General features: G+C 37.1%; 6 protein-coding genes across 7 annotated transcripts; 3 read left to right on the plus strand and 3 right to left on the minus strand.

Annotated features, from left to right (window-relative positions):
* The first annotated feature begins 482 nt into the window (after positions 1-482).
* On the plus strand, positions 483-10,532 carry LOC121957164 (hemoglobin embryonic subunit alpha-like). Of its 2 annotated transcripts, XM_042505688.1 has the most exons (6): positions 483-693; positions 977-1,105; positions 5,306-5,443; positions 9,767-9,864; positions 9,953-10,160; positions 10,329-10,532. In XM_042505688.1, the coding sequence occupies exons 4-6, from the start codon at positions 9,767-9,769 to the stop codon at positions 10,455-10,457; spliced, it is 435 nt and encodes a 144-aa protein (XP_042361622.1). In that variant the 5' UTR covers positions 483-693; positions 977-1,105; positions 5,306-5,443; the 3' UTR covers positions 10,458-10,532. The 2 variants fall into 2 exon arrangements, with proteins under 2 accessions (XP_042361622.1, XP_042361620.1); XM_042505686.1 differs by lacking the exons at positions 483-693; positions 977-1,105 and having other exon boundaries at positions 5,275-5,443.
* Positions 5,431-6,207, plus strand: LOC121957165 (hemoglobin embryonic subunit alpha-like). The gene is made up of 3 exons (XM_042505689.1): positions 5,431-5,541; positions 5,628-5,835; positions 6,004-6,207. Exons 1-3 carry the CDS (start codon positions 5,444-5,446, stop codon positions 6,130-6,132), a joined length of 435 nt encoding a protein of 144 aa, XP_042361623.1. The 5' UTR covers positions 5,431-5,443; the 3' UTR covers positions 6,133-6,207.
* Positions 7,457-8,286, minus strand: LOC121957163 (hemoglobin subunit beta-like). The gene is made up of 3 exons (XM_042505685.1): positions 8,180-8,286; positions 7,799-8,021; positions 7,457-7,668 (listed from the first exon to the last, which is right to left on the minus strand). The coding sequence occupies exons 1-3, from the start codon at positions 8,269-8,271 to the stop codon at positions 7,540-7,542; spliced, it is 444 nt and encodes a 147-aa protein (XP_042361619.1). The 5' UTR covers positions 8,272-8,286; the 3' UTR covers positions 7,457-7,539.
* Positions 10,533-11,768: 1,236 nt separating the features above from the next.
* LOC121956472 (hemoglobin subunit beta) lies at positions 11,769-12,593 on the minus strand. Its single transcript, XM_042504708.1, has 3 exons — positions 12,488-12,593; positions 12,105-12,327; positions 11,769-11,980 (listed from the first exon to the last, which is right to left on the minus strand). Exons 1-3 carry the CDS (start codon positions 12,577-12,579, stop codon positions 11,852-11,854), a joined length of 444 nt encoding a protein of 147 aa, XP_042360642.1. The 5' UTR covers positions 12,580-12,593; the 3' UTR covers positions 11,769-11,851.
* A 7,542-nt stretch (positions 12,594-20,135) lies between these two features.
* Positions 20,136-21,051, plus strand: LOC121956248 (hemoglobin subunit alpha-2-like). Its single transcript, XM_042504380.1, has 3 exons — positions 20,136-20,317; positions 20,414-20,621; positions 20,779-21,051. The coding sequence occupies exons 1-3, from the start codon at positions 20,151-20,153 to the stop codon at positions 21,049-21,051; spliced, it is 648 nt and encodes a 215-aa protein (XP_042360314.1). The 5' UTR covers positions 20,136-20,150.
* Positions 21,052-22,512: 1,461 nt separating this feature from the next.
* LOC121956415 (hemoglobin subunit beta-like) lies at positions 22,513-23,381 on the minus strand. Its single transcript, XM_042504608.1, has 3 exons — positions 23,248-23,381; positions 22,837-23,059; positions 22,513-22,735 (listed from the first exon to the last, which is right to left on the minus strand). The coding sequence occupies exons 1-3, from the start codon at positions 23,337-23,339 to the stop codon at positions 22,607-22,609; spliced, it is 444 nt and encodes a 147-aa protein (XP_042360542.1). The 5' UTR covers positions 23,340-23,381; the 3' UTR covers positions 22,513-22,606.
* Between the last annotated feature and the right edge of the window lie 2,953 nt (positions 23,382-26,334).

The following is a 26,334-nucleotide window of genomic DNA, read 5'->3' on the forward strand; positions in this document are numbered from 1 at the left end:
ATGTTTAGGTAAGTACTACAAAACAACAACAAAAAATACTAATACAGTATACATAGCATTTATAATATGATGTTATTGTCTTTACATTATCCTCTTACAAAACACACACCCACACCATTCTCCCTTACTGGAAAATAACAATGATATAGTTGTATATCTATCAGTAACAACACTGATTACATCCTAGGTACAAGGCTATCAATAAGAAATTTACATAGGGGAATAAATAATGTCTGCACTCTTACTCTATGCCACAAAGGTTTAATCAAGATTTTTGTTAAGTCAAAATACAATTTGGACCTGGGAAAAAGAAAAGAAACAATTTACCCCAAAACAAAATTTTGACTTAACAAATGTCCAAGTAGGATGGAAATGTGGCATGAAGTATGTATGTGGGTGTTACTTTTTGTTTTCCATGTTTATTTTTCATTTTGCCAGCTCATTTTTGGCTGTTCGCAGCGCTGTTAAGGTGCTGTCTGTTAACCTGTGTTTCTGCTATTCTTCCATGATAATGTTTAGGCAAAGATGCTTCACTGATGATACATGCACGTATCTTTTCTCTTTCAGTGAAAAAGTCGCTGTCTTTAAAAACATGGCGTTCAGGCCGATCTGCTCTAAATGTTTTCTAGTACGTCACAAACAACATTGAGGTCCAACTAGGGAACCAGTTGGACGAGTCTTGAATGGAACCAGGTGAGAAAGAAGACACCATAGCTATTTATCCTGTTTAAAAATGGCTCAGCATGTTGATGTCTCCAATGTAAAGAGCTAAAGGTCAAACAACACATAGTATCATAGTATACAGTACAACTTTATGGTTAGACAAAAGCGTTTCGTTGTGTAGCCTTTGTCAGGTTCATCTGCCAAAAACCAAAACGCCTTTTTGTCTTACAATAAAGCTCTTCTGTGTACTACAAGTGTTGCTGGAGTTTTACCTCTTCTGACTTTGTCCCCTCTCCTTGCGCCCTGGAAGTAGGTGAGGTTGTGAAGAGAATCCCTGCTCTGCTTCTACATTCTTCACCAGTTGTATCCAGCTGTGTTCACAGACACAAACAAGTTAACCTCGGAGCCAGTTTGGCCTTTTTCAGGCGACTCCTGCAAGAATGTAAGTACATACTAAGTAGTGCACATCTGGGTGTCATGCTGGGTTTCAGCACAAAAAGAGCATTTGGGAGCGAGGCTGTTCGGTGTAGAGCCAAGCCGAAACAATCACTAAAATCAAGATGAGGTTGGGTTTCCATGTGGCGTTGTGACCAACGGTCTTTGGCATGTTGACAGAACGGAGGAAGAGAAGTAGTTTGATTTCTCCTGCTGTTTGAACTTTGCGTGCTGGTGCTATATTTAGGCTCTACAATCATCTGTGTTAGCAGGCTATAAGATGTGGATTTTCTCCTCACTATTTGTGAAAAATTTGGACAGCTATGCACATTCCTGTAAATTTCCAATTTGTAGGATTTAGAGGCTATCTATTCGCAATAGTTATGTACAGTATTCATAACTGTGTTTTGTTTAGTTTACAATTGAACGTTTTAGTTGTTGATTTTTATTTCGAACAAGTTGAATAAAATGGGAGCATAAAAATACATTCTAGATAAGAAAACAACACCAAAATGCCCATTGGACATATTCAGTTAAACTACATAAGTATTTCATGTCTGAAATGGAGTAGGAAGAAGTCCTACCCACTTTTTTCCATTTTATTAAAAAAAAAAAAGGATAACACAATACACACCTTGGTCAAATCAACTAAGAATTAAGACACAGTAAGAACAGATCACTTTGAATAAACAAGCAAACATGTAACATAACAAAAGTCAAACAAAAAAAAAACACATCAAAACAGAAAACAAAGTCACACTATCGTAAACAACCTACCTATCTTGTACCCTGTCCTGCTGTGCCTGTTCCTCTGTCTGTTCTACCATCTCATATCCCTTCAATATATTATTAAAATGTCTTTAAATTTAGTACATTTTTTACTTTTTTTCAAATCCACACTACAGGTGTTCTATAAATTAACCTACTTTGACTTAAATACAATGATAATTAGCATGAGACATTACTAACTGTGTCTTGAACATACAAATTCCTGTCAAATCATTCAAACTTTCTTTTATTTGAAACAACACGGATACTATTAGGAAGTGATTGATTTTTTAATTGTTCATGATTTGAACCATTTTGACATTTACCAGATCTTTGAATTGAGAGCTTTTAATGTGATAGAGCGTGGGTTTGTTGGTTCTCCATTAGTGGTTTTGTTTACAACTCCTTTGGCTTTTTTGTTTGTTTGTTCGTTTTTGGAAGGTTCAAGATTGGATTTGTGTTTGTTTTATATGTATTTCCCCACACTTCCATGTAGTCGGTTATATATCACCTGAAAATAAGAATCTTGTTTTTGCCTTTGAATGAGCTGTTTATGTTTACAAAATGAGCAGGTCCTCTTCCATGGGTCTGCTGTGTTTGTTTCTTCAGTAGTCCAGACAGGACAAACTAAACACTGACTCTAGACGGGGGCCATTCACTATTTTGTGAAGGCTACTATTGTTCCACCACACACGGTGCACAGAAGTTTCTATTCTGTAACCTCACCACTAGTTGGCACTAAATCCTACACACTGGACCTTTAAAAGTCTGTGATGATGTGAGGTGTTGTCAAAGTCTTCACTTATCACAGTCTCAAAGAAAAGCACTTGTCATCGCACCAGCTGTTTTCCTCAGACAGCTGCTTGTCTTTGGGAGAGGTTGATGAGATAATGTACCAGTGTAAGCAATGCCGTCAGTCTGCACCATGACATTGCCGTTATGCAGGGGTGCAGTCAGGGAAATTTGTTCCCTTGAAAACATAGAACATTAGACCCCACCACCTCAAGCAAAGCCAACCACACTGCCAGAACCCAATCCACCCATTCAAAGCTTTATATAACTCCACCTCTGCAGGCTTGCAGTTCTCTTGTAGCATTTACTTTTCTATTGAAAAAAAATCATAATGTTAAAATTTTTTAGGGCCCCTATCAGTCATGGGCCCTACGAATCTTCCTGAATGTTCTCCCTCATATGGTACTGCTGTTGTCATGAACTGGATGCGTTGCCCTTTTTGTTAATATATTTGCTGAATTATTCTGTGATAGACGTTGTCTTCCTTGTCTCTATAGTGCAGGCTCAGAGCATCATGCCTTTTATTGTCCATTTCACTGTTTTTATTCTTAATAGTTTTGCTTTTAATTATTCTCTGCCTGTGACGAATGATAATGAGCTTTTCTGGATAACTCTGGCATATGTTCAGAAACACTAATGTGTACTGTGCCTCTCAAATAACTCTAGTCAAATAAATAAATGAACTGTGTTTGAGACGATATAGCTTTTTAGAGGACATCTACCAGCCAATGAGAAATGACAGCCCTTGTGTTGTCTTAATTTTCTTTATACACCACTTGTCCTACAGGTCAGAAATGACCTGCCTTCACTAAACCTCTTAAGTAAAGCAGTTTGATTGAATTTTAAACCCCAAATCTATTTTGCATGAAGAAACAACCTGTCAGTCATCACAAACTTTGTGAATATCTAGGTTTTCTCTTCACAGTGCAGGAAGACTGCATATCAGTCATCAATCAGTGGAATCCATTTGTTGAGATTTTATTTATTACTATTATTTATTATTATTATTATTATTATTATTATTATTATTATTATTTATTATTATTATTATTATTATTGCTAAAGGAACTGCATCGGTGTAAAAATAATTTTATAGCAAGATATATATATAAATTGTGTGGCCTAGAGTAAATGTGCAAAAAGTAGTTTTGAATATTTTTCATTATAGGGAAACAGTAACTGTCTTTATTACATAGTATATGATACTGGACAATGAGGGCAGTGTGCAAGGTTGTGTGCATGAACTTTTTCTCTCTCTCTGTGTGTGTGTGTGTGTGTGTGTTTTCGTTGTTATGAGACATTTTTAGAAGCACAACAGCAAAACTGAATATTCTGAATTATTTTGACAAAAATACTAATTCTCCTGAGTCTTATTTGAGTTTAATAGACTAGAGTTGACTACTATCTCTTAGCATAGACATAGCAAATGTCTATGGTTAAGACATTTTCTTTTACATTTTTGTGGCATACTAAACTATGACATTTATACTGTATTTTTATGACATACTGTACAACACTGTTTGCATCACATTTTTATGACACACTACAATATGTCATTTTTTATTGTCTTTTTATGGAAAACTATAAAATTACATTAATTTAATTTTTATCATTTGTATGGCACATTATACATTATACATTTTTATGACTTCTTAATTTTTTACAACATGCTATATACTACATGAACATACAAAGCCAAACAGTCTGGACTGTAACAAAATGAAACATGGCCTTGTTTAGCACTGAACCTTACAAAAGTCAAACAGTGACTCTGCTCATTTGGTTGAAATTGGCTGCTGATTTCCAGTTGTGTAAGTCGGCAGAGATATCAGCTGAGCTACACTTCTTATCTATTCTTTCTTTTGAGAGGATCCACCCTTTCAGCTGCAGTGTAGCGGGTGAGATAAGCCTTAGAAACACACCATGTATGGCAGGCAGCAGAAAATGTTAGTCCAAAAGTTGGAAGGTTTTCAACTTAATCTATTAATGTGTAAAGCTTGATTGCAGAGCCTGGATTTGAAATCAGTTTGCATGCTTGGTCTCTGCTTGTTTGAACGTTTTTAACGGGATAGTAAAAAGTTCATACAGACACTAATGAGCCATTTCATTTCTCTTATTTTGGGTAGTGAGTAAACATGTTGCTCTTGGGTACCTGCTGAAATTTTGCAAGGGGGTGAGATCAGATTGTTAATGAGAATAGGCAGCATTATGTTTTAACCCCATAGAACCTGGATCAACATTAGTTTTGTTGTGCTGCATTCAGACACCTGAAACCACACACACACACAAAAAAAGCTTACAAGGAAAGTATTTAAATGACTTAGCTTTAGGTATATTTTTAGGGTTTTTGTCATGGAAAATGTCCAAAGATCTATATTTTTAATTATTGTAATTACAGTTTTTACATTAATTTACAGGAAAAAAAAATGTATTCTTATTTTACTTTATTTAGAGCACACTATTAATGTAATTTTCTTGTTTCTTTTTGTTTCATATAGGTGAGCCTACCCATTAAAAATAAATAAGTCTAATATATATTTTTTAAATGGGCAAGTAATTTCAGACTTTTGCTTATAATTATTATGATGATGAGAAATTGTGGTCTTGTTCAAGAGACACTGGAAGATCTTTTTTTATCTCATGCAAGTTGCCACCCCTCACGTGGTGCGCCTTGAAGCAGCCTATCCCGGAGGAGGTCCCGGGTGCCCACGCTCTGTTTCAAGCATAAAAACCCCGGCGGTTTGGGCTCCTTACGTCAGTCAACACCAGTCAAACAAAAGGCAAGATGACTACTCTCTCAGCTAAGGACAAGGACAGAGTCAAAGCCTTCTGGGCCAAAATCGCCCCGAAGTCCGAGGATATCGGCGCGGAGGCTTTGTCCAGGTAAAACTGTGTGATTTAACCTGTCTCAACATTCATTGATTCATTTGTATACGCACTCAGTAACTTTTTTTTTTCATTTTATCCAGGATGCTGATTGTGTACCCTCAGACCAAGACTTACTTCGCCCACTGGAAGGACCAGAGCCCCACCTCCCCTTCTGCCAGGAAGCACGGAATTACTGTGATGGGTGGAATTGCAGATGCTGTGACCAAAATCGACGACCTGAAGGGAGGTCTCCTGACCCTCAGTGAGCTGCATGCCTTCACTCTGCGTGTGGACCCTGCCAACTTCAAGGTACAGACACAAAAGCATTTAAATATTACAGTCCGTGTTCTTCACGTTTAGGACCTTGATGGGTTTCCTCGCGACATGTCTATCATGCACCCAACGCCTCATGTGTGATTGGTGCGCGGGGAGCTAAAAACGCCTTGTAACATCTGTGTGGTTGTCCTGTTTTCACAGATTGCCTCGCACTGCATCATGGTGGTCTTGGCCGCTATGTTCCCCAACGACTTCACCCCTGAGGTGCATGTGTCCTTTGACAAGTTCCTGGCTGCTCTGGCTTTGGCCCTGTCTGAGAAATACCGATAAACAGCAGATGACGGAGCCTGCAGCACGAGCTCACACATTGCATGATGATTAATAAATGCATTGATGCAAAAACAACGTGGTTCGTTTGTGATGATTTGTGTAATGTGTGAGAGTGGATAAAAAGTCACATATACAGCACAAAATTAAGCACGTTTCACACTTACCTTATGAGCTGAAGCAAGTAGTCGAACAATTTTCTGAAAATTATTCGGGAGTTATTTTGGGCATTAATTATATTGTTATTTTAGACAAAAATCGATACGTTCGTTGGTTTCAGTTTTTCCAGTATGAGAATTTTTTCCCTTTTCTTTTTTCATAAGATTGTTAATTCAATATCTGATGGTACAACAAAACAAAATATTTCAGCCCGGACCCTCTTTTAAGATTAAAAAAGTGATTCATTGGTTAATTTACACAAAAATGACAAAGTAATAATAAAAAAACAATCGTTGCAGCACTAAACATAACATAAAAATTACTGATTTTAAATCTTTTCATAAAACAAAAGAGTAAGAAACACTTAAAGAAGTTAATAATAACAACAACGATAATAATGATAATAACACTTCATTATTATTATTATTTTTTTTTTTATTATTATTATTATTATTATTATTATTATTATTATTATTATTAGTATTATTATTATTATTATTATTATTTTATTTTTAATTTATTATGATTTAATTGATGCATTTCTTATATTTTTTTCAAAATGTTGTCATGATTACCGATGTTGTTAATAATAATAATGATAACAACAATAATAATAATAAGAAGAAGAAATTATTTGAACATTTTAAATTACAATGTTCAAGACACAAGAGACCGCAGGAAATTAGACTTTACAGTGAGCCTGACCTTTTGACTACATTTCCCAACTTCCCCACAACTTTTTCCTTTAAATTGAATTTTAAAAGTTTTCTATTTTTTTAAGTGACTAACCAAAATCCACGTTATGGGCACTGAACGACAATAACATGGTCTATGAAGCAACATTTCTAAAATTCGGAATGACCTTAAACAGCTTACTGTTAGCCTGTAACTCAAATACATAACTGAACCTCACTTTTGAACGTCATGTGTGAGCAGTATTAAACTAAACATTGTTATGTCTCTCTCTCTCTCTCTCTCTCTCTCTCTCAATCATAGGTCATCATCTTTTCCATCAGCATATGTCATGTGTCCACGACGTTCGTCATGTGTCCAAAGGTCAGCCTTACTACAAAGCCTATGGCCTCTATTCTTTAATGTCAAATACATTATTTTTCATATACGTATATATCTACATTAGATTTAATCACAGGCAACACACATTTGCGGGTTTGTTCATTGTTTATTTGCTTTTGAGACAAAAACAAAGAACTTTTAAGCAAATGATCATTGATGGTCCTCTGTTGAATCTCTCTAGTGGTACTGTCTTCCCAGGGCGGACACCACCACGGCCAGGAACTTCTGGAAAGCTGCCTGGACCTCACCAGTGAATTCTTTGCCCAGCCGAGAAGCGACCACAATGGTCAGGCAGTCGGAAATCAGCTGCAACACAACAAGCATCAGACAACATCAGCAACATGAAAGGTTGGTGGGTTTTTGTTTGTTCGTCTGTTTTTTTTTTTTTTTTTTTTTAGAATAATCGTTTAGAGTCGCATTAGTTGAATGAATTTACCCTGAAGTTATCGGGGTCCACGTGCAGTTTCTCGGAGTGCAGCACGCTCAGCTCGGAATAGACGTTCTTGATGTCGTCCATGTTCTTCACAGCCCGGTCCAGACCGTGGAGGATAGTTGTTCCGTGTTTTGCAACCAACGGATTTCCCTGGATTGCAGCAGCGTTGTAGAGGTTTCCAAAGTTGCCGAAATACCTCTGAGTCCAGGGGTAGACGATCAGACACCTGAGAAACACGTAAAAACATAAAAGTTGCAGGTTTGGATCAGGAGAGCAAATATATGTGCCAAGAAAACGAACATTTCTGCAAACAGTATGTGAATAATAACACTTAAATATTATTAATGCGGAAAAAAGGGGGGGAAAAAACCAAAGGTGTTTCACCTGGAAAGAGCTGCGGGGCCCACAACCTCGTACTCCATCTTGGAGAAGATGTCCGCGATGGCGGAGCGCTCGAAGTCTGTCCACTCAACCATTTTGCCGGATTTTGGTTTGTCTTTGTGGGTCTGAAGATTTTTGTCACCAGATGCAGCTTTTATAGAAACCCTGCTCCCCTCCCAGAAAGCTGTGATTGGCTGCGCGGTGGGCCAGATAAGCGTGTCATGAATTTGCAGCACCGATAGGAAAAGGGCGTTTCTGCGCCGCCTTGATCGTCCCTGAGATAGAGGAGATAGTTCCGCTGTGTAGAGTTTCCCCGCAGCCCCATAGACCTACAGCCGTTCATCTATTGTAAATGATACAAAGGACCTCAGATCATAAACTTTTGGCACATGCTACAGCTGGATAAACCCTGGCACAGTCTGAATCGTGCCCATCAGTGTTAAAATCGTGGGTGCCTTGGACAGCTCCCACATCCTGCAGGTCCCAGTTTCAGCACCTTGGACAGCGAATGTTGACTGATCACCTGATTCATTTCTGTCAGCGCAAACATCTACTGTGTTTCATTTCTTGATTTTAAAAAGCACATCAAGAAAACTCCCTGGTTTAGTTGTCATGGGGTCATATGTGGAAACTACCTTCAGATTTCCCTCCATCTTTCATGCGTATATAGACCAATAGTGTAGCGTAAATTAATTTGTCTTTGCCAGTGAAAGCTCAAGCTCATCAGTCCCGATTTGACGTGTTCATACAGAGCTCAGATTTTGCAGTTATGTTAAGTGAGGTAGCACTTTAATCCGATTGTCCACCTACAGATAGTGGATGGAGTATTTATGACATTTCAACTATAACCCAGATTTAATATACTACTACTACTACTACTACTACTACTACTACTAATAATAATAATAATAATAATAATAATAATAAAATAATGATGATGTAGTTGAACTTGAACTATTTCACTCAGTCCATGCTGCATTTGTCGAGTGAATCATTCAAGTTCAACCAAGTAACTCTGAGAATATGTAACTATGTTTATGAATTGTCTCATATAATCTCTATAAAGAATAGTTTAACATCTACCGAATGAAGTGAAACTGTTGAATTGTTGAATCTCAGACAGTAAGCTGCTGAAATGTTACTCTTTAATGAAGGCGGACTATCTCAATTAAGTGTCACCAAAAGTAACAATACAGCCGAAAGAATCGCATTCATTTTAAATGATTAAGTTTAACATGCACTCTTAATAGTCTAATTTAAAGTTGAGGTTGAAACAATGATCCTGTCAGTGATGCTGGGAATGTTTAGGTCACCTTTCAGCGGTTATCAGCGTGACTTTTAGATTGAATTCACACACAGAAATGCATGTGATTTGAGAACATCGTGTCAAATTCAAAGAAGCTCCAGAGTCATCGTGAGAATTTTATTTTTGTTTGTTTGGTTATCTCATGGAGGCGGCAACCTATAAGGTGTCACGCCTTGTTTTGCGCCGAATCTTGGAGGATGTGCCGGGTGTGTCTAAGCTCTGGTTCAAGTATAAAAACCCCTCACGGTTTAGGCTCATCGCAGCATTCAGCAAGACTCATCAAGATGACTACTCTCTCAGCTAAGGACAAGGACAGAGTCAAAGCCTTCTGGGCCAAAATCGCCCCGAAGTCCGAGGATATCGGCGCGGAGGCTTTGTCCAGGTAAAACTGTGTGATTTAACCTGTCTCAACATTCATTGATTCATTTGTATTCGCACTCAGTAACTTTTTTTTTTTTCATTTTATCCAGGATGCTGATTGTGTACCCTCAGACCAAGACTTACTTCGCCCACTGGAAGGACCAGAGCCCCACCTCCCCTTCTGCCAGGAAGCACGGAATTACTGTGATGGGTGGAATTGCAGATGCTGTGACCAAAATCGACGACCTGAAGGGAGGTCTCCTGACCCTCAGTGAGCTGCATGCCTTCACTCTGCGTGTGGACCCTGCCAACTTCAAGGTACAGACACAAAAGCATTTAAATATTACAGTCCGTGTTCTTCACGTTTAGGACCTTGATGGGTTTCCTCGCGACATGTCTATCATGCACCCAACGCCTCATGTGTGATTGGTGCGCGGGGAGCTAAAAACGCCTTGTAACATCTGTGTGGTTGTCCTGTTTTCACAGATTGCCTCGCACTGCATCATGGTGGTCTTGGCCGCTATGTTCCCCAACGACTTCACCCCTGAGGTGCATGTGTCCTTTGACAAGTTCCTGGCTGCTCTGGCTTTGGCCCTGTCTGAGAAATACCGATAAACAGCAGATGACGGAGCCTGCAGCACGAGCTCACACATTGCATGATGATTAATAAATGCATTGATGCAAAAACAACGTGGTTCGTTTGTGATGATTTGTGTAATGTGTGAGAGTGGATAAAAAGTCACATATACAGCACAAAATTAAGCACGTTTCACACTTACCTTATGAGCTGAAGCAAGTAGTAGTAGAACAATTTTTCGAAAATTATTCGGGAGTTATTTTGGGCATTGATTATATTGTTATTTTAGACAAAATCGATACGTTTCAGATTTTCCAGTATGAGAATTTTCCCTTTTCTTTTTTTCATAAGATTGTTAATTCAATATCTGATGGTACGACAAAACAAAATATTTCAGTCCGGACCCTCTTTTATGAATGAAAAGTGATTCATTGGTTAATTTACACAAAAATGACAAAGTAATAATAAAAACAATCGTTGCAACACTAAACATAACATAAAAATTACTGATGTCAAACTTTTTCATAAAACAAGAGTAAGAAACACTTAAAGTTAACAAACAACAAACAACAACAACAACAATAATAATAATAATAATACTTACATTCTTATTATTTTTTATTATTATAAATATTGTTTTATTTCTAAATTTATTAATTTTATTATTATTATAATTATATTTTTAATTGATGTATTTCTTATATTTTTTCAAAATGTTGTCATGATTACCGATATTATTAACAATAATAATAATAACAATAATAATAATAATAATTATAATACATTAGTTGAACATTTTAAATAACAATGTTCAAGACACAAGAGACCGCAGGAAATAACCTCTTTTAAGACTTTACAATGAGCCTGACGTTTTGACTACATTTCCCAACTTCCCCACAACTTTTTCCTTTAAATTTAATTTTTTAAAAGTTTTCTATTTTTTTAAGTGACTAACCAAAATCCACGTTATGGGCACTGAACGACAATAACATGGTCTATGAAACAACATTTCTAAAATTCGGAATGACCTTAAACAGCTTACTGTTAGCCTGTAACTCAAATACATAACTGAACCTCACTTTTGAACATCATGTGTGAGCAGTATTAAACTAAAACATTGTTATGTCTCTCTCTCTCTTTCTCTCTCTCTCTCTCTCTCTCTCTCTCATCATAGGTCATCATCTTTTCCATCAGCATATGTCATGTGTCCCATGACGCTCGTCATGTGTCCAAAGGTCAGCCTTACTACAAAGCCTATGGCCTCTATTCTTTAATGTCAAATACATTAATTTTCATATACGTATATACATCTACATTAGATTTAATCACAGGCAACACACATTTGCGGGTTTGTTCATTGTTTATTTGCTTTTGAGACAAAAACAAAGAACTTTTAAGCAAATGATCATTGATGGTCCTCTGTTGAATCTCTCTAGTGGTACTGTCTTCCCAGGGCGGACACCACCACGGCCAGGAACTTCTGGAAAGCTGCCTGGACCTCACCAGTGAATTCTTTGCCCAGCCGAGAAGCAACCACAATGGTCAGGCAGTCGGAAATCAGCTGCAACACAACAAGCATCAGACAACATCAGCAACATGAAAGGTTGGTGGGTTTTTGTTTGTTCGTCTGTTTTGTTTTTTTTTTAGAATAATCGTTAAGAGTCGCATTAGTTGAATGAATTTACCCTGAAGTTATCGGGGTCCACGTGCAGTTTCTCGGAGTGCAGCACGCTCAGCTCGGAATAGACGTTCTTGATGTCGTCCATGTTCTTCACAGCCCGGTCCAGACCGTGGAGGATAGTTGTTCCGTGTTTTGCAACCAACGGATTTCCAATGATTGCAGCGGCGTTGTAGAGGTTTCCAAAGTTGCCGAAATACCTCTGAGTCCAGGGGTAGACGATCAGACACCTGAGAAACACGTAAAAACATAAAAAGTTGCAGGTTTGGATCAGGAGAGCAAATATCTGAGCCGAGAAAATGAACATTTCTGCTAACACTACGTGAATAATAACCCTTAAATATTATTAATGCGGAAAAAAGACGGGGGAAAAAAACAAAGGTGTTTCACCTGGAAAGAGCTGCGGGGCCCACAACCTCGTACTCCATCTTGGAGAAGATGTCCGCGATGGCGGAGCGCTCGAAGTCTGTCCACTCAACCATTTTGCCGGATTTTGGTTTGTCTTTGTGGGTCTGAAGATCCTGTGGTCTCCGGCACCAGATGCAGCTTTTAAAGCAACTCTGCTGCCCTCCCTCTAGAAGGCGATTGGCTGGGCGTTGGGCCAGACATGTTCTCGGTGTTACGGATCTGTAACGATGATAAGGGTATCTCCACCGCCTACAGTGTGCCGAAACAGAGACCGTTTCTTGGTGGTGTTTGAGCACAATCATTTGTTTGCTCACTGTCAACATATCAGGCGTGTTTTTGTTTTAAATGGTGCAATTTTTAATGAGAATTAGGCTAACGGAAATTATTTGAATATGGTAAATGATACAGGGTTTGTGTTACTATAGCTGCGGCTGTGTCCCACAGTCAAGCGAAATAGAACTAGAAATAGAAAACCTTTGTTACTGTACAAGTACAACAATATTTAAAAGTGCTACTTCTGAAACAATGCAGATATTTGAAACGACACAAACAAAAAAATATGGGCCACACATCTAAAAGGGCTAGAGCAAAAATAGAGCAGAAATTGCTTTTTTTTTGTTATTGCACAGAAAAGGAAGCATTTTATTCTACTAAAAGGCTATTGTAATGGTTATTGCACATAATAAATATAGAATGTTGGGATGCTATGACTCAAATTCGTGGAAAAGAGCCCTTAATTTCCAACCCAAATCCATGTCAAATCACCAGAAGAGGGCACTTCTCTAGCTCAGACAGGAATAATTACGAATGATTTACAATACAATTTACTATAAATCCATAAATATTTCAGCGGTTCCCCACAATCTGCTGTGCATTACATTATTATTCTGCTGATATTCCATTCAGACCATCAAAGAAACTTAACAAAGTTTAGAGGTTATATTTTAATTATGTGATCAAAATTAGGGACAATTAAGTAGTCACTGGGAATATATATATATATATATATGTAAAACTAAAGCCTTTTTAAAATGATTCAAATTCAATTTTTAGTGACATGTTTTTGTGTCCTTAAGTGTCCTTTCCAGGTCATAAGGGTTCACCTCGACCTTTGACAGGTCTTTATTGCGTCTTCAACTGAGGTGATTTTATTCTGAAAGGTGTGAATGCATTGCAGCCTCTTTTCAGCACCGGGAGCTGTCCACAGCTTTACCTGGAGCAAGGTGTTGTTGAAGGCACCATTCCTTTTTTTTAATCCCCAGATGTTGGTAGTTGGGAGTCAGTAGGACACCACAGAATAACTGAACAAATCCGGATGGAGAAAAAAAAAAAACCTCTTATAACACAGGGTTCGTTTTTGTTTCAGTGGCATGTCTGACCATCACCTGAGGTCATTTAAAGAGGCAGTTTCTTAAAATCAAGCAACTGAGTAATACTCCATTTTCATGTAGTAAGAAGGTCAATATGTGGTGAAACTGCAGTTTGACATTGGTAAAATACACTTTTAGAGGTTCTTAAATTGGTGTTTGGGGACCTCTTGAGGTCTTCAACAGAACTACAGGTAATTTTCAGTGGGGGGAGCCAGTCAATAGAATATCAGTATTCTACATTATGAATCAACTGTATTTTCAGTGCTTGAATGTTTTCAACCTAAAGGTCTATATTTATAGTCTGTATAAACACTGCAGGGTTTTAATCATTGTCATACAGCATATTTAACTTTTTTTGCTGTCCCTCCACATGTTGGATTTATTAAATATGTAACAACAAATAACTCTCAGCAGGGTTCCCTGAAGTGACACACCTGTAAAGTAACTGCATCTTGCACAGTTGTGACACTACGGCAGTGACAAAATCTGTCTACAGACAGACAGAGAGACATATATACATAGCAAAAGTCTCAATGCAGCTTTTACGGGGCCCCCACGTAGCTCACTACGCTGAGCCTTAAAGGGGCTCTATTATGCTTTTTGGGCTTGTCCCTTTTCTTTATTGGTCTGTATAGAATTTTTGTGTTTCTAAAAGGTCTCCAGGTGATACAGCCCAAAATCCAAGCCAAAGAGTGCTCTCTCCCCCTCAAAAGACACTCCTCAAACAGCTCATTCAAGTTTCAGTGTTTATTTTCAATGTTTTAATGTGCATAGATGGAGCCAGCTGACCAGTCAAAGCAGAGTGGGCTTCCAGGAGGTGGGACATAAGTGCAGAAAGACGGTTTCAGACAGAGGTATTGAAGCAAAGGGCAGTAGTATATGAGACACACAATGTGTTTTTGAAGAGCATGTAAACCTATTTTAGTAGACTCCCAAAATACAAATATGATCCCAGAAATGAGCAATGTATATCTCTCTCTATCTCTCTTTGTCTCTGTGTCTCTCTCCCTGTCTCTGTGTTCCCCTGATTCTGTGTCCCTCTGTCTCTATTTCCCTGATTTATCTCACCTGTGTTATCAGTCTTGTCTGTCTTTCCCTGTCAGTCTCCCCTGCACACCTGTTTCTATTGAAGTCTCATTTGCTCCAGCCCAGTGTTTTCAGTCACACCTTCTTTAGTTAACCAGTCCCTGTGTTTCCCTCCTGCTCCTGTGTCCACCTACCCAGCGGTGTGTCATTTAGTGCCTTTTTGTATATATACCTGTTTCCCTTCGTCCTTTATCAGCTTGCCTGTTTGCCTCGCCACGTTCCTGTTATCCCTGCAGCTTCATTGCTCCTCTCCCTGTCGCATTCGTGCCCTGTTCTTCACCCGAGGTTCTTTTCATCAATCTGGTTTGTTTCAGTCTAGTTTTTTTTCATGTTTTACTTGTACTTTGTATTTTTGTTCACTTGTTGTTTTTTGGTGGGTATTCTTCACATTAAAGCTCTGTTCTGCATTTTGGTTCCTCATCCTGCATCCACACAAAAGATGCCCAAAAAAAAAATCATGCTTTTTCCATGATCACACACACAGACTCTAAATGATATTAACTTGAATGAATGCCAGCTTTTTGCTTCAGAATTAAAAATTATGTTCTGGACAGTGTTTTAAAAAAGTTTGTGGGCAGACATTGTGACACAATTGTTCTCTTTGTAGCAGGGAATTTACTTCATCAACAGTCACTTACAATTGTTTCACCGTGGGTGTTGGAAGTAAATCCATGAATTAAGTCAAGAATGTGTGGAGCATCATCACTTTTCTCCATGACTACAAGTAGGCTACATCTTTATAGGTACACTCTTGTCAGTAGTCATATGTTTGATACTTATTTGCTTGAAAAAGGTTAAGGGAAAGTAGGAAATAGTTTGATTTTCCATGCAAATGGTAAAAGTGCATCTTCATGATCTGATTCAAAGGCAACTGCTCAGCTAAAATATAGAATTAACCACCAGAGAGCTGTGTTAGACTTTATACCTACCGTCACTAAGTGGTGATGGCGCAGTAATACTGTACTTTGATTTCTCTAACCAAGGCATAAATCTTTTTTTAACATTTGTTTAACCATGCAGATACAGTAAAAGACAGGAAACAGAAGATGTGAAAAAAACGCTTTATTGTCTTGGAAAAATGATACATGTATCACACAGTTGCTGTGGACATTGGTAACATTTAACAGAAGGTTGAGCTGCTAATATTTTGTAAGAAAAACACAAAGGATACAGCTGGTTATACTCAAGACAAACACATGATTTTAATGATAAAACATGCTCGGTCTTTGGCTTGGGGGGCCCTTTAGCAATTAACAGCGAGGAAAAGACCTCGGACAGCTCCCTGTGGTCGCTGACAGCTGCTGGATCAGGACCCGGTTAGTCCTGATCCAGCTGCAGGTCCTCATCTTCGTGGGGGTACCCAGGGGCTGATTTTGGTATATCTTAATCATTATAATCTTATACTGGGTATAGTTGTAACAAAGGGGTGGTTGTCACAGCACCACTTAAGTGTACAGATTCACAGCCAAAACACAGATTTTCAGGAATGAAAGTATTTTTTGGACCAAGTCTTTATTTTAAAAAGTGTTACAAGTAACCTCAGTGACACCTGAACACATTTTACTTATTAATCTTTACTCCTTTTATCCCACAGCATGCCAGGAGAGTGGTTATCTTCAACACACAGCAAGATGGTATCTTGACTGGTTTCTTTACTGATGCAGCAGGCTTGTGTTTTGGACTCACTCCACACGAGGTATAAAGAGGTATGTGTTTAAGAATTAGACCTTAGTAGGAATTGGTTATCAGTATATTTATCAGATTTTGTGTATATATTTTGTAACTCTAATTTTTCATTGTTCACTTTTACTGTCACACCGAACCTCTGTAATGGGGCAGGTGATAACGACAGACCTTCTTGTATTTGACATCAGTTGATGCATGCTGTGATATAGTCAGAGGAGTTGGGAACATTGCTATTTGTTTTAGACCAATAAGAGTACTTTATGTCAGCATATGTAAGATCTTTAACATAAAAATTAAGCAAGTTTTAGGTGATGGGACAAAAAGTGTTACTAACATATCCGGTCTCCCCTAGTTATATAAATAAACGACCATGACTGTCGGCAATATTTAAAGATGGACGATATGTGAGCGCGAACGAAAGGTGCAATATCTGCGTCTGAAAAGGAGATGGGTGCTTACAAATCCTCTAGATGGCGCTCTAAAGCCAGTACATGTGACCAAGTGTGCTCTATATACAGTATATCTCTGTTGACGGCCACATAAAAGTTTCGATCAATGTTTTTCATTTTTAAGAATTGTTGTCAACAGCAGAGTCAGAATCACTGCGGTATGGCGGACTGTTAATACCAACATGAAGCAGTTTTTTTTTTTTTTTTTTTACCATGCAAATAAGCAAATGCATCGGCAAAACAAATTTCAAACAAATGAATTTCTGTGTTGGATAAACCTGATTTTTTTTCACTGTTCTCGTGTGCTTGTTACAAAGGCTCTAAAGGAGAAAGTAGGTTATCCTGTTTTTTTGTGTGTGTTTTTAACGAGCTTCTTGGTCCAAAGAGTAAATACAGACCTCTTGTGAGCTATTTTAGATTTACAAACTTGAAATTGAACAGCTCGGGTTGTTGAAGCATTAGTATGTGGTTGAATAGATCTTGTGTTTACCTGCCGAAGGTGAGAGGTACATGAGACCTCTGCTGCGACGCTCAGCATCAATCCCTTGTTTCTGGTACTGACAGTCAGACGTGACAGACAGATGTGAGCAGATATGGAGCTTATTGTTCCGCCCTTGTGCCTAACTCTCCACCCCCACTTTCAGTGAGCCGAATTAGCAGGTGCAATGACTACTGTAAGCAGGACTTCAGTTTTTATGAGGAGCACATCTTTCATAAGACCCAACCAGTAGAACTGAAGCTAAAAATATATGCAATTTGGAGACATTTGATTTATGAAACAATCATCATAATGTGCAAGAAACCTAATAAAGCTATATGGGGCCCATGTAGGTAGTAAATGGGCTGAAATGGGCCCTGTAGAGGCCCCTACCCTCTTGAAATCTCTGCCTGAGAAGATTAAGCAAGCTAACACACTGCTTGTCTTTAAATCATTGCTTAAAACATATTTTTATTTTTATTTTTTTGTTTTATTTTCTTTTGCTTAGATTTGTCCCAGTGCACGTTAATCTTAACTCTAAACATTGATTTATTTATTTGTTTTATTCTTATGCACTCTGTGAAGCACTTTGTAACTTTTTTAAAATAGGAATAATACAAATAATAATAATATTTTTTATTATTATTATTATTATTATTATTATTATTATTATTATTATTATTATTATTATTATCATTTTTCATTGCCCATATTTCCATAATGCCCATAGGTTGGGCCCCATAAATGGCCTAGGAATTTCAGGCAGATATTAGTAAAATGGGACACTTTTTGGTAAATTACCAAAACCTAAAATTCTGATTATTAACTTAACTGTTACTTTTAGAGCTTATAGCTCTGCTTCTATAAAGAAAATATGTTGCCATGTAAAATATTTAAGAAACTGTGGAGCTTCAGACACCTACCTCACTCCAATTACATGTTCAGGGGAAATTGGATAGGTGTAGGACAGGCATGTTTGTTTGTCTTTTAAATATTCAATTTGTTAAATTCTGGGTCTTCAAATGATGATGAAACCCTTTGAGGGTCCTCAGAGTTACTGGGCCACCCAATCATTTAAAAATTTGATTAATAGTTATATCAATAGTTATAATAGTAATTAATATTTCTATTTTATTATTCTTTAACAAATATATCAGAAAATATACAATGATATGAATTAAACATATTAACAAAGACAAATCAACCATATTTATCCAAAAAAATTCAGAAAAATGTTCCACTTCAGCTTAATTTTCTGAGTCATTTTACCTGAATGCATTCAAAACCCTTTCCCATAAAATGTTATATGAACTGTAAAAATATTTTCAGTATAAGCCAACCATTTCATAAAATGCAATATCCTGTAGGTTTTGTTTTTTTTTTGTCATAGCCTTATTGTTTTAGCTGCAGTACTCTTATTATCAAGAGAAAAATGCCTTACAGGTTTTTAAATCTTTGCTGCCCTTAGTTATCCCAGATTGATAAACACATAATTGTTTAAGGTAAAGCACATTTGTATAAACAATGCAATAACGCGTTAAGTGACTGGCTGCCTATACTGAAAAAGCCCAATCCTTATTTGTTTCATTTTACCTGACTCCCAAAGTGTCTGCCTTGATCCAACTGAATGCATAGCTGCAATTAAAGTAAAATGCACATATTCAATCACAAATGTTAGTGTTGCTGCTGCATCTGACTTCCTGTCAAGCGGGTCCACCCCTTAAGGCTCTATACAATAAAATGACTGCACTCCACTGCAAATGACCTTAAGTCCTTGCTATTTATATCAGCTGCAAAATCTTTACTTCCTTAAGAATTAATTCCACCCTTAAGGCTCTGGGACACAGATTAATTAATTAATTGCAGTGCCTAGATTTCAAATCAGCAAAATTGAACTTAAGTCATAGATGTTTATATCCTTTTATGTAGAAAATTTTCATACTTTAATCTAATGTTCTCCAAATTAAGCATTTGGATTTATTTAAATTAATACCAATATTACATATTTATCGTGATGAAACAATGAAATAGCTTTCATTTTTGAAAAAGTGTAAGTCTGTCATCACTGATATAGACAGCTAAAAAAATAAGTCAAAATAATTGTTTTATCTAATGAAATCTAACAGGAAGCAAACGTTTGTGGATTTAAATGGAAGTTGTTTATAAACCACTTCAGGGTCTTGATTCTGTGAAAATCTCTCAGCTTACTGTTTGATGCATATTTGTAACAGCTCGCACACAGGAGCTCCTATTTGCATATGAATTTATTTTTTTTTTTATCTTATTTCTTTAGTGTCCCTGTTTCAATAACACGCAGGTCTCAATAGACATAGTTTCAAATCAGTGCTGTCACTGGAAAATGTTGTTGTGAATTTTGTAATAGCATGCACACTAATTTAATTCTATAACTGAGTTCCATGAGTGAAAACAATTAGAAAATTACTTTCGATTAACTGGGTGTTTCCAGTATAACTCAGAGCCTCGTGGGAAGTTTATCTCATGCAAGCTGCAACCTATCATTTGGAATTCGTCCAAATGCTGTGCAGCCTATCGCGGAGGTGGTCTCGGGTGTGCCCATGTCCAGTTTCACGTATAAAAAGCCAAAGTTGACCATTTTGACTACTTTGACCCCCCAATCAAAAGGCAAAATGAGTCTCTCTGCGAAAGACAAGAAAGTAGTCAGAGAATTCTGGCAAAAAGTGTCCGGCAGTGCTACGGAAATCGGCAGCGATTCTGTGTGCAGGTAAATAAACCTACTTCTTCGTTTTAAAAAGATCCATCTATTTGACTCACGGACTCATTTTTTTTAAAATCATATTATGTATTTTTTTTAACTCAGGATGCTGATTGCGTACCCGCAAACCAAGACTTACTTCTCCCACTGGAAGGACCAGAGCCCCACCTCCGCTTCTGCGGTGAAGCACGGAGAAACTGTGATGGCTGGAGTGGGAGAAGCTGTGAGTAAAATCGACGACCTCACTGGGGGTCTTTTAAGCCTCAGCGAGCTGCATGCCTTCACTCTGCGAGTGGACCCCGCAAACTTCAAGGTAGGTTTAACTCATTTTGAATAAATGGTATGATGCACACATTTTGATTTTCTCCTCAAGATCTAATTAAAGAAAGAAAAAGAAAGAAAGCTTCTCAGCATATTGATATTGGGTCTTGTACTCTGTAGGTCTAAATGCAATTATCGTCTTTTCACAGATTCTCGCTCACTGCATGATGGTGGTCTTCGCCATCATGTTCCCCAGTGATTTCACCCCCGAGGTGCATGTGTCCATTGACAAGTTCCTGGCTGCTCTGGCCCGTGCCCTGTCCGAGAAAATACCGATAATCTGCAAGCAGGAGAAGCAGATGGCGGACACATGCAGCATGTACTTGAATACTCTCTGTCAGTCTGAAAATGAATTAAAAAAACAAAATGCAATCAAAGTGTTTGTGTGGTGGAGTACCTTTTCCGGCGGAAGTACAAATTAATATGATTTCAAGTCAAGTGGAATAAAATTCGAAGAAATAGAAAAGGAATAATGCATGTCTACAATATTTTAACAATATTAATCTAAAAATGCTATGGAAAAAATAAAAATCATTTGTACAGCAAAATTAATAAGCATTATAGTTGTAATAACACATGTATTAATTTACCAGTTATACGAAAATATGAGTATAAGAATTTCTACACATAAAACCAAAGAACACATGCTCATGCATCTCTTTTTTAGCACTACTACTATTACAACAATATAAATATACTATACAGAGAGTGATATATTAGGTCTATGTACTACATGCTTTAAGTGGTTTTTCTTTTCTTTTCTTTTTTTTTTTGAGGGTGCAAAATTAAAACAGCACACCAAATAAAGATAATTCTATTAACAATTTGCAGTTGCACTTAATATAATTACCGATTTTTGTATGAGAAATCTGTTAGATGTAAAATATGTAATAACAAAAAATAAAATTAACAACAACAATTATAATAAGAAATACATACAACAAAGATAGATCCTTTAGTCAAAAGACAAATGAGATAAATAAATAATACATCCGAAGTTTTTAATAGGCAAGTAGCCTACTCATTATGCACATGCTCATCATCATTATTTTTTCAATCAACAACAACACAAAACAAATGTTACTACTAATACTAATACTACTACTACTACTAATAATGATCACTATTATTATTAGTAGTAGTAGTAGTATTATTATATTATTATATTAATGGCTCGGATTTATATGGCGGCAAAAATTATCAATGGAATTTAGATCCTTAAGTCAAAGTTAGGCTACAAGCTGCAGTATAAATGAGACGAATACGTATACATCCCAAGTTTTTAATAGCCATTGTACATCTCATTATGCTGAATGGTCACTTTCAAAATGTCATGTTATGATGATTATTATTAACAACAAAACATTTGCCTATACTGCTACTACCAGGTTTACTACTACTACTGATAATAATAACAAAAATATTAGGCTTATATGGTGTATTGTGTCAAATTCTTCAGCTCAGCTTATGTATTGTGTGTATATAAAAATACCTACTGTATATTCACAGGTTGTGTGATTAAGGTGATTTGTGCTTTATTTGAATGTTTTCATTTTAGCCCTTATACCCCATTCAGAGAGAGATATTATAATAATGTGATGTCGCATATGATTATCATAATTAATCATGATGTAACACTTTGAAAATGGCCATTCCTCACTTTAATATTATCCTTATAATACGTGTTCTTTCATTTTCGTAATTTTTAACAAGACTAAAACTCAAATCCTATGGTCTTGAAACTTTGAATGGATTCCCCCCATCCACCACTGAACGACATACATTTTGAAAAAAAAAAAACTTATAATTATAATTCATAATTCATAATATAATTTTACTTGATTTTGCTCCTGATTTGACCATAAACACATGCAGACACAGAGTTGTGGAATATGCGTATTCTTTTATTTATTTTTGCCTTTGAGACATGACAAAAAAAAAGAACTTATGCTCTGCGTGATCTTCTGCTGAATCTCTCTAGTGGTACTGTCTTCCCAGGGCGGACACCACCACGGCCATGAACTTCTGGAAAGCTGCCTGGACCTCACCAGTGAAGCCTTTGCCCATCTTAGTGGCGAGCACAATGGTCAGGCAGTCGGAAAGCAGCTGCAACACAAGAAGCATCAGACAACATCAACAACATGAAAGGTTGGGTTTTTTTTTTTTCATAGTCTTTATGAAAAGTTACATTAGTTTCATCAGTTTACCCTGAAGTTATCAGGATCCACGTGCAGTTTCTCGGAGTGCAGCACGCTCAGCTCGGAATAGACGTTCTTGATGTCGTCCATGTTCTTCACAGCCCGGTCCAGACCGTGGAGGATAGTTACTCCGTGTTTTGCAACCAACGGATTTCCCATGATTGCAGCGGCGTTGTAGAGGTTTCCAAAGTTGCCGAAATACCTCTGAGTCCAGGGGTAGACGATCAGACACCTGAGAAATACGTAAAAACATGCATAAGTTGTAAAACAAACAAACAAAAAACAGCAAAAAAAAAAACAAAACGAAAAAACATAAAAACTTGCAAAATATATGAAAAATGTAAATGCACAATGTACTTCGTCTTGCGCATTCGTGTTGAGAAAAAACAAACAAACAAAAAAACAGAAAAGGTGTCTCACCTGCAGAGAGCTGCAGGGCCCACGGATTCATAGTCAATCTTGGAGAAGATGTCCGCGATGGTGGAGCGCTCGAAATCTGTCCACTCGACCATTTTGCTGGTTGTTGGTTTGTTCCACTAGTCCTGTGTTGGTCAGTGAAAGATGCAACTTTTAAAAGGGCCATTTCACCCCTCCCCCAAATGATGTGCTTGGAATCCGATTCAATCATTGGTTGAAGTGGGGAAGTGGGCCGGCCAAGTATCACGGATTTGCAAAAATGATAAGGAAAGTGTTAATCTGCTCTGCTTAGATATGCCCAAAGCTGAGGAAAAAGATATCGCTGTATGTGTCCTGCAATTACTGGAACCATCTCGTCTGCCCTGATCAGAAATTAATGATATATTAACGACTCTGAAACCTGGATCAACATCAGTTTTCTCGTTCTGGATTCAGATGCAATTTTAAAAGTATTTTAATCTTTGAACCCGGAGAAAAGTGTTTTGATTTCTTTTGAAAAAATAAACAGCCCAAAACAAGCAGGAAATGTCTTGCAAATTGCAAGAAATGAGTGGATTTAGATAAATAAATAAATAGATAAATAAATAAATAAAAGCCAGGGGAAAATGTCCATTCAACTGTATTTATAATTATCATTTAATTGACAGAAAATTGTGATTTCTTAAGCAAGTTATTCCTCTTTTTTTCAAACTTATTTTATTTGAATTTTTCAAACTAATTTTTGTGCTTGTAATATTGCCTTATTTTCATGTTTCTGAGAGAAATCAAGCACATTTCCTCAGGTTTCATTGTGTGAAGTGTTATCAAAAGAGGTGCAAAAAACACATTGCTGTTTAAAAAGGATGCGGTCTGATGTTATCCAATGATTAATTTCATATGAAAAAAGAGAACGATTTTACATTTCGAATACTTTGAGCATACCTCGTTTTTACTCTCAATTTTTAACTAAATGATGGCTACAGAAGATGTTCTCAACCAGAGGTCCTTGAGGGAGATCCAGGGGGCCCCAATAAAAATGGGTGCTATTTTATTTTCACTAATTCACTATTGAAGTGAAACCAATGTGAGAAGTCATAAGGGTGACTTTTCTGATGACAGGTTTCACTTTCTCTGCAGTTATTACTTTAACTGTAGTTGACAACTATTAAATGCTGGTCTTAATCATATATAACGCGCAAAATGTTTTCAGGTCCCTAAAGTGGAATCAGATAGGGTCCATGACTTTATGTGTATCAGTTTAGGGGTCTCTGGCACGACACAGGCTGAGAATCACTGGACTACAATATTCTTAATTAGCTTGAATTTAAATGGCATTATATCAGCTTTCTATGTGGCGACATTTACCATACGTACAACTAATGTTGTACATTATAATTTATCCAGTCTATTTAAGTGGTGTCCACAGGAGAAGGTGATAAATCCAGTAGAGGGCGCTTCTATACATCAGGTCGCTTTGACCGCTCCACTGGACACTATGCAACCATAACTTCATGATGAGGAAAGTGTCTCTTACATTACATAGAAACATTGTCAGTCAGTGTAAAATCATTTTTGTTAAATGACAAACGCCTTCTCCCCGAGCTCAGTTTAGCCTGTGCATTTATCAGATTTCCAGACAACACAATACATAACAAAAAAACACAAGTGATTACCATTTGACGTCATTTTAATCTTCAAATGAAATGTCCTGTATCGATGGTCCTATTCTGAAATATAGCGTCATGTTCCTAATCCATTCCCCCCATTTTCGATGCGATTAAACCTGAGACACACTGGAAAACAATCTGAATTTAGGGTCAGGTAGTGATCCACATTATGTGTGGGGTGTGCCCTGAACAGCTGTAAAGGAACATAAGTTACATTTATTCAAATATGATACCCCAAAATATTGTACTTAACTTGAGAATTTCAATTTTCGGCTTATTTACAGGCAGATATTGTTGCATCCCCTCCTTTCTCAGAGTAGGTGAATGTGAAATTTATAGATGTGCATTTCCAAAACGACGATCCAAAAGAGTGTAACAGCTTATTGTAAAGCCTCCTGGAGTTGTGATCTGCGATATTTGGCTATAGAATTGACCTCACTAGACGTGCATTGACTGCATCAGTTGGTAAAGGCGTTTCACTTTTATGTAAAGTAAACAAAGAGGTGGATACATTATTAAGGAAAACTGTTAGCGTCCCCTCATTTTGACAGACACCAGCACCTTGGACAGCTCCCTTCCTAGCTTCTTTATAAACCAAATCATTCTACAATTTCTTTGTATTTCTTTATCCCTCAAAAAAAAAGTAAATTATAATAACAAATTAAAATATTCAATATCACTACTACGTCATCTGCAAGTAACGATTTAACGTTCTGCTTTAGTTGTACAACCTGCTATCAGAGGTCTTGTTTTATGCAAAGGTTCTTAAGGAAATCCTGCAGAGAAAGTCAATGTTTGATGGATAAGCATTGAGCCTGTGCTGTAGTGAGCGTGCAGGCATGCGATTTGGCTGGAAAGTTAGATTTTTTAACAACGCCACTGTGATCAATTCAAGGTGTTTCGACATTTGAGTCAGGAGTAAATGACTTTATTGGTTATTTATGGCATATTTTGTTGCAAAGGAAATTAATTTCGGCAGTCATTGTGGGTTCATTGAAATGTGCTGTAATATGAGTGCGACAAATTGTCAAATTGTGGAACTGCTGGTTTTCTACTAATGCAAGGTATTTTTCAGTTTCATTTGAGGGACTGTAATCTTCTACGATTGTGCGTCTGGAACTAATGACTGAACAATATGATAAGCTTACAGTATTTTTTTCTTCGTTTTACATTAACCTAAAAAATATAAATTAATTAATTTAATGGCTTTACCGTAGCCTATTTATTACTTTTAAATAGGTTGTGTGGTGCACCTAATACAATGCACTCACTGAAGTCACCAGCTCATTTAAAACGGTGCATTTCGAGATCGAAATCAATGAGTCTTGGGATTTTTGAGCTGTGACGTAAAAACCCTGATAGATCTGGGGTATAATTTTCTGGATTAAAATAGATTTTCACAAGCCTAGTGTCCCACAATCAGTCATTGTAGTCAAAAGTCACT

Source organism: Plectropomus leopardus, chromosome 17 (assembly GCF_008729295.1).
Source record: "Plectropomus leopardus isolate mb chromosome 17, YSFRI_Pleo_2.0, whole genome shotgun sequence".
NCBI classification, from domain to species: domain Eukaryota; kingdom Metazoa; phylum Chordata; class Actinopteri; order Perciformes; family Serranidae; genus Plectropomus; species Plectropomus leopardus.